General features: G+C 36.0%; 1 protein-coding gene across 2 annotated transcripts; it reads left to right on the forward strand.

Moving 5' to 3' along the window:
* The first annotated feature begins 296 nt into the window (after positions 1 to 296).
* rnf115b (ring finger protein 115b) lies at positions 297 to 7,238 on the forward strand. 2 transcript variants are annotated; one of them, XM_087785987.1, is made up of 10 exons: positions 297 to 652; positions 911 to 1,138; positions 2,086 to 2,144; positions 2,215 to 2,272; positions 2,334 to 2,545; positions 2,825 to 2,875; positions 2,951 to 3,029; positions 4,791 to 4,884; positions 5,430 to 5,545; positions 6,754 to 7,238. In XM_087785987.1, exons 2-10 carry the CDS (start codon positions 1,064 to 1,066, stop codon positions 6,874 to 6,876), a joined length of 867 nt encoding a protein of 288 aa, XP_087642113.1. In that variant the 5' UTR covers positions 297 to 652; positions 911 to 1,063; the 3' UTR covers positions 6,877 to 7,238. The 2 variants fall into 2 exon arrangements, with proteins under 2 accessions (XP_087642113.1, XP_087642112.1); XM_087785986.1 differs by lacking the exon at positions 297 to 652 and having other exon boundaries at positions 667 to 1,138.
* Positions 7,239 to 8,022: the final 784 nt, after the last annotated feature.

Genomic DNA, 8,022 nt, shown 5'->3' on the forward strand with positions numbered 1-8,022 from the left:
AATACAACACCAAATTCCAACCCAAACATGTCCCCAGATGAGGTCCACTGACTTTGACTTTCACCTTAAGACCCTGAGAGAATGGCTTCTGGGAACAAAATCCGGATGAGGATTTTTGGATTGAGTTCAAATGTGTAAAATGATTTTTTTTTAGATTTAGTCTTTTTTTACCCACTATATATACTACCCACAACCTTAATGATATCTTCTCTATAGTAAAGTATAAAGTCATAATGATAAGATCTCTTAACACCAAAGGTTAAAAGGTCTAATGTCCTTGTGTTCTGTTAGGTTTGACTTCAGTCACTCAACTAACTAGCCCAGTTAGTGCCGTTCCTTGTGGCTTTCAGTACATTTTTCTTCTCCAGTTAGGTTAGGTTAAGTTAGGTAGAACTTTATTGATCCTTCAGGAGGTCTCCTTCGGGAAATTGTTTTTTTCCAATTATCCACAGCAAATACAGCAATTTTTCATTAAAAAAACAAAACAAAATAAAATAAGAACAAGAACAAAGAGAAATAAAGAGAAAGAACAAGATGATGCAATCTAAGTCTAAAGATAAAGGACATAGATAAAAGAAAAATAACAAAGACAAAGGATACAAAGACTTAACAGTTTCAGTTTCAGTTCCACTTAAAAATAGATGTATAATGGGTAATAACGTTAAATATTCTCTATTGAATGGAATTGACTTTATAACTGCAGTATTTTACAATATCCGTTGTAATTACTCGATATTTGTCAAATAGTGTTTCATGTGTAGTCTTAACAAAAGAACGTTTCAAAATGATGAGTTTTATTTCAGGTCAGGTAGTGACACCTAGTGCTTAAGATTAGAATAGCATTTGTTTATCTGTTAAGGGCAGGTCAAAAGTTCATGAATAAGTAATTTATTCAGAACATTTCCCACAGTTTGATTTGAATGAGGTCACCTGTGGACTGACCAGGATAGATCTAGACCGGCTCCTGTCTACCAGAGGCTCGCAGGCTCCTGACCCAGCAGCGAGGAGAGGGACAAGACTTATATGGGCACGCCGACGTCAGGGCTTTCGCTTCGGGGTGAACATGGCGGAGGCTGCAGCACCACCGAGCCGGTTCTTCTGTCACGGCTGTAAATGCGAAACTAAACCGAAACTGCCGGTGAGTCCTTTTCCTAAAGTTTGGAGCGACACTAACAAACCTTGGTTCTGTGGAACATAAGCTTCTCGGCTTCTCTGTTGAAGTATTTTTCAAGTGTTTTTGTCTAAAAATAAACACGAATGTGGAGTTTAACAGATTTGTCTGCAGTCGGACGTTTATTCAAACTAAACACTACTGTTTGTCTGACAAGAGAGCCATGTTTCCATATTTAGAATGGATGTGTGGGCGTGTTTGTCTGCATGTAAGAGTGTGTGCCACCTGACCCCCTGACTTTATGTTACATTTACTATAGTTCTCAAGTGTCTACCTGTTAATCAGGTGTATAAAAACAGCAATTTACTAATACAGACATATATAGATCTGAACTATATCAGTGTCTACATGGTTTTATCTAGTTTTTTAATCAGTCTGTTAGACAGGGAAGAAGGCTTTGGACACCCTGGACTTGTTCTATCAATAGGCACATATAAACACATACAGTCACGTTAACAACGATTAGAGCAGCCTTGTTTATTCTTTAATGTATCAATCAAGTAGTTACTTCTATGTGTGTGTAATGTGACGAACAGACTGAAAAGACAACATTGAAGTTTTTGTCATTACAATGTCATAGCTATTGGTGTAAGAATGTTAGTGGTTATTATCTAGAAAACATGTAAAAAACGGTTCTTAAATTGAGCTCTTATCAGATATTCTTATCATCATATTTGTAAATTTATTTGTATAACATGTCTAATACAAGTTAATATGGTGTTTTATACGTACTGTATGTGTAAATCGCACTTGACCTGCAAATGTTTGAGTGAATCCATCTGCAGTTTGTGATGTCACTTAAGGATAGTGTGTCTTTGTGATAGCCAGGATCACAGGATGATATGTTGACGTGTAAATGAGGATTTGTGAACAAGACATTTCTATTTAAGAATGTGTTTTACTGCTTTCTTTAGGACTTCACTTGTCCTTCCTGTAAGTCTGACTTCATTGAGGAGGTTCCAGAAGACTCCAGGTACAGATGATCCGTCACATTTTTCATGTTCTTGAATGTGATCTTTTCCTTTTCTGTCTCGGTTCGATAGTCTTCTGGAGACCAGCATGCCAGAGACAAGTGAAGAATCAAACTCAATGATCTCAGAAGTAGATTCCATCAACCTGTTACTGCTCAGAAACATGTTTTTGATATTGTTTTTGCTTCAAGTTGTGGCAGCTGCTGTTTATGGAGCGGGCTGCTCTCCTGTCACATCCACCGTCCTCGGAGTCGGAGCAAGAGGATGGCGAACAGCCAACGCCTGTTTTACCGCGTCTGTCTCCTGAACCTGTTGCCGTAGAAGAGGAATCTGAGGCCGAGTCTCCACCCCAACCCGAGCCACACCGGTCGTCAGGATCCCAACAGAGTCCCGCAGTGGAAGGGTGCGTGGACATGGTACACAGCAGCCTCAGCATTGTGTGTATAACACAGATGTGGTGAAGAGAATGTCAAACATGAATTTGACTTCTTTAATACTCATTTGAATAGACATGGTTGAATGTCTAAGATCAACATTGTGTTGAGACAATAACAAGAATGAAAGCGTTTCTTCTACACAGACTGTTCATATCGGCATGTTTTACCTGTAGACAACATATAATTAAATATCTTAAACTTCTATTTTTTAAGAGAACTAACTTTTCATTGTGTTCTCTTTCAAGGATCTTGCAACACTTCATGGATCAGCTGTTTTCCAGTGATGGAGCTGGACTGTAAACAAACTTCATATTTTTCTCACAGAATTTGATAACATGCATTCATACTGATCTAGTTGGTTTCCCTTTCAGATCAGATGTGCTGCAGTTGTACTCTAGTCCAGGAGATTATGCATGGGGTCAAGGGGGTCTTGACAATGTCATCTCAGAGGTGAGTGAATCTTGGAATGAAGATTACAGGTTAATTGACTCTCACCCAGGGTTTGTTCTATGTGTTGCACTGATGACTTTACATTTTTAATAATCCTTGTTTATATTGTGTTACAGATGACTTGTAAACATTATTGATCCACCTAAAGCCTAAATATTGTTATTATAATTTTCATAGTGCAGATGAATTTACCTTTATCGCCTCATAACCAACAAGATTTACTCCAAAAGAGTAAATCAAAACATTCAATTTAGTAATTATACGCTATATATTTGCTATTTCATTTAGATTCTAATCTTTACAACATGAATACAAAGTTTTCATAGGATTAGAAATAATTACAGCTAACAATGTTATCAGCTAACTAAGCTAGCAAGTATACTATCCATCCTCACCAGAAACCTATTTTGTGTCTACTGGGAGTCTCTCATGTCCCGGGTCTCCCCCAAGCAAGCTAGACATGCCCCCAAGGGAGGTGTCCAGTAGACCTCAGGCCCAGTCCTGGTGGGAGGGGGCCATGGACAAACATGTTAAGAAGTAGGATCTAGTATGTCTACCAACATGAACAAATAAATGGTATCAAATTGTGTAAGAACTGGCCTTTGCTCCAGTAGTTTTTATTATCCTCTGTTTTTGATATCAGTTAAATGTGTCTTTATAATAGTAGGACAATGTGTCACAGATATAAATCTCATTGGATTAAATCCTGGTTTTAATATAATTTATTGCGATTTGATTAAACAAATAGCATAGGACACAAATGAAGACTATTTGGTTACACTTTTTTCTTTTTAAACTTTTTGAACATTTATTTAACATGGGACCCCCCGGATAGATTTAACTGTCCATATCATTTAAAACACTTCTAATATCTAATAGGATCCTTTTGGATACTGACTTATACTATCTTCATGCAAGAAATAATCTTGGTACTGTATATATTCAATGCAGTATGTCTGTAAGAGCTCGCCTGGTCAACTGTGAAGAAGTACCATGATGAAGTTTCTATGTCCATCGTTAAATCAGGCAGCTGGAATGTATTTTCCCAGAACACAGATTAACTGAGCATAGTTTCCTTTGTTTCTTTCTGAACTTTATGATGGTGCATGTGATTTCACTTAAGAGAGTTGCAGGAATGATGAGCCAGTGGTCCCTCGAAGACACCAATCATCTATTTCTGGAATGTTTGCTGCATATCTTGAAAACCTGTTGTTAATATAGGATGGTCATTTGGCGAGTTCCTCACATCAGGGAGTTATTGGCTCTTCAAAGCAAGAATTAAAACATCCCCTCAGACCTGGGCTGAGAATAAGGGAAAATGTTTACATTTTGGAAGATTGTTAATTCATTTTATGAAAAGTTGTTGCCTTGGAGAGTTTATAAGAGAAGGATCAAACATCTTGACTATAATAGATTATAGTGGTCTTTGACCTTCAACTCCATATTTATATATATTTATGTTTAATTGAGCGTTTAAGTTAAATATTTTGACATTGTTCACAGGACAGTATAGCTGCGTCAATAATGTATGGTAGAGATGAAAAGATATATTATGCTTTGTCGGAATACCTTTCTTGATGAAAACATTTAGTTTTCAGCCTCGGATATTTCTTCCAGGTTACCATGGAAATCGTGGTAATGTTTAACTGCTATAGAAAGTTTTCTTAGAGGTCGTTAAGTTGTGGTTTCAGGGAATCTTATCTCACTTGTGTCTTCTCTTGCGTGACATGTCTCTCATGTTATTCACCTTTTTTCCTCTAGTTGGCTGAAGAACTGGACAACACAGGTCCACCCCCTGCAGAAAAATACATGATTTCATCACTGCCTACAGTTTCCATCTCACAAGAGCAGACAGGTTTGACTTATCCGCTTAGTTTACAAATCAGTACAACACAAATATATGGTCATGATTTATTTACCCCAGCATGTGACACAATGATTGAACTAATATTAGTGCTATGCATGCTACTACTACTTATACTTTGAACAAAAGACTAAGGCTTGTGTTATACTACCAATCGCGTGCTGCTACCTTTACTACCACTGCAACGATAAGAACTCAATACTACCTCAACTCTTGCAGATGTGATCAAATACGTATAGTCCTGCTACCTGGGTTAATCCTTCTGCTTCTTAAACGTACAGCTTTTTCAGCGTTATATTTGCTATAACCATCAGCACTCTTGTCACTCAATGTAATTGATGTTAATAATATTTTTTATGCTAATTCTACTTCCCTCCTCCAATGCTAAAATACTTCTGCAAGTCCATCTATATACTAATACATTAATTTGATGACACCAACATTTAATAACGATAGCATATTTAATGACTCATTACAATTCAATTTAAAATCATTTTGTTTTAACCGCAAATGAATGTTTGTTTTTTTCTTCTCAGAGCGCAGACTAGAGTGTCCAGTTTGTAGAGAAGAGTATTCTTCGGGAGAATCAGTTCGTAAACTTCCCTGCCTTCATTATTTCCACAGTGAATGTATAGTGCCTTGGCTGGAGCTGGTAAGAGTAAACGTTGGCTGTGCTATCTTTGTTTTTGTTTTTTTGGTAAGAGCTCCTGAGTTTACCTTTTGGCCCCTCCAGGTCAGTTATTTATTTTTAAGATTATAATAATGTTAACAAAAAGATACACTGTTTATATAATATAGACCACAACCTAATATTTCCTGGGATAAGAGTTTAAACTGAATACATCTACAAAAAAATGTTTGCATATTAATATAAACATTTGATACTGGCTCATCATAGTTGAGTGAAGGGGGAAAATGGATTTGAGTTGTTTATCCATTTCTACAAACAATACAGTGGATCACCTTTCTCAATATAAACAACAATTAGCAAGCAAGTTTAAATAAATTGTGGGTTTTAGTATTGGGATGTTATATGTTCAAGTTGGAACATTTATTCCAATCTTCAACCCACAGTTTTTAGGAATTCATTGTGTCCTTTTTTTTTTTAGTTCAGGGTCTTATAGAATTGTTAACAAAACAGTGAATTTGCGTGCTGTTTGTTGTTGTCCATCACAGATGACCTGTCCTGACACTTGTCTTTCAACACAAGTATTGCTATTTGAAATACTGAACAGCTTTCTTATTTTTGATAATAAATAGTATTGTTTTCATTAACATTTTTTTGTTGTTGATTTGAATGTCAATTAAAGGTAGATCTGTTTGAACAAACGTAAATATAATAAGAAATAACATTTTATAACAGCTACTTTAAAAACTGAAATCTAGAAATGTTCCATTTTTTTTTATAGATAATAAGCTCTAAAGTTTTTACATCAACAGCTATGTCATTGTTCTGACAAAAACAGTGATTTTAGGTATTCCATGTTCCTGTCTATCATGTAACACAGAGGAGTTACTACTTTATTGATAAGCATTGTAATACTTTTTAGATGACTGGATGGGTTTAATGTTTACATATAGTTTATTATTTTATTTTCTACCACTAATTCCCTAATTGGGGTTGCCAGGGGCTGAATACTATCCCAGCTGTTTCAGGCAAGAAGTAATATTTCATAAAAGAGAGTTATATGTAACTCTAGAATCCAGATATTTTCAATAGTAGTATAGATTTGAACCTATATGTAGCCAGGAAGTCTGTCATTGAACCCTAGAACAGATTGGATTTCTTGTTTTGAAAAACAAATCACCACCTAATGTCAGTGCTTTTTTTTTAATATTCACATTTATCTCATTTTACAGCATGATACCTGTCCAGTGTGTCGAAAAAGCCTATGTGGTGTTGATAACACCATCCCGATGGCAGCTGGGCGCCAAGATGCTCGCCCTATTCAGACAGATCCACAGGAGGGTCAGACGATCTGAATTATGATAGTCAAAGCCAGCTGTCCACCTCAAAGGGCAGATATCTTCTTGTCGTTGATTCTTGTGACTGCAGAGTTTCAGGCCACCTGGAAACTCAGCTCCAGCGCAGGTGATACAATGCTGTACCATCTGTAAAAGGACGTTGCACGAAGATGAATCAAGCTGTTTACGACCAAGATGCAGAGATGTGGTCTATCCCGAGCTGACCTCTGATGGGTTTTTCTGATGGACTGATGATATGGACTTTTCAAGAATGTAAAATGTTCCGCAAAGCGAGAGCATGACACGACTGTTTGAAGACTTTTGGGAAATCATGAATGTCAATTTGTAAAGACTATCCCATAATTAAATCATTAACCTTTTGAGCTGTGGCTTGATTTGACCTGGTCTTGTGGATATATTTAATTTTTCTGATATCACACAACATGCAGGTTAAAAATGTGTATTAGATTGTCTCATGATTCACAAAATATACAATACTAAGCCAGTTCTACACAAATATCAAAACCCTTCACAGGTTAATTTGATTTACGATCTTGTCATGATAAGCTTGTGTTACATTTTAAAAATTGTGTTTTAACAATTAATAATATATATTTATATTTTACACTCTCTGGACATATAAAATAAAACCGTTTATAGCTTAGTCTATATCTTGCTAAAGGGGTCTAAATGTCCTACTTAATGTTCTTTGTACATGCCTGGGTTAATGTATTATTGCTATATATTATCAGCTAAAAAACAAGGTGCTTATTACATGTTTAATAACTATTAAACGAGTTAAACATTTGACTTTGAGATTTGCATAATTAAGACATAGCCAGGTTTAAATACTCTTAGCTGTCAGCAATGGATTTCCAACCTGAACAGGATAACTCATTTTAATGCTATTAAAGCAATGTTCTTTACAGTCTGGTTAATTAACTACCTATTGACCGTAGCCATGGGAAGCTTCATTGTTTATTTATCGGCCAGTTGATACTGCTGATTGAGCTGTTTATACACTGCTGACAGTTGACTGTCACAAATACAGTCAAACACTAGAATAGCACAGGCATTGCAAGTTTTCATCTAAATTTATACTTTACAAATGAAAGATGTTGTGATTAGCTTTGAATTATTATTTTAAATGTATAATTAGTTTGA

This window comes from Callionymus lyra, chromosome 3 (genome assembly GCF_982586985.1).
Source record: "Callionymus lyra chromosome 3, fCalLyr1.hap1.1, whole genome shotgun sequence".
In the NCBI taxonomy this organism is placed as follows: Eukaryota; Metazoa; Chordata; class Actinopteri; order Syngnathiformes; family Callionymidae; genus Callionymus; species Callionymus lyra.

Bases quoted from the DNA above. Each gene is read 5' to 3' on its own strand.
- rnf115b (XM_087785987.1), top strand. From the start codon at position 1,064: ATGGCGGAGGCTGCAGCACCACCGAGCCGGTTCTTCTGTCACGGCTGT. The intron at 2,273-2,333 runs GTAGATTCCATC...TTTTGCTTCAAG, and splicing joins CAAACTCAATGATCTCAGAA to TTGTGGCAGCTGCTGTTTAT. The intron at 2,546-2,824 runs GTGCGTGGACAT...TTCTCTTTCAAG, and splicing joins CAGAGTCCCGCAGTGGAAGG to GATCTTGCAACACTTCATGG.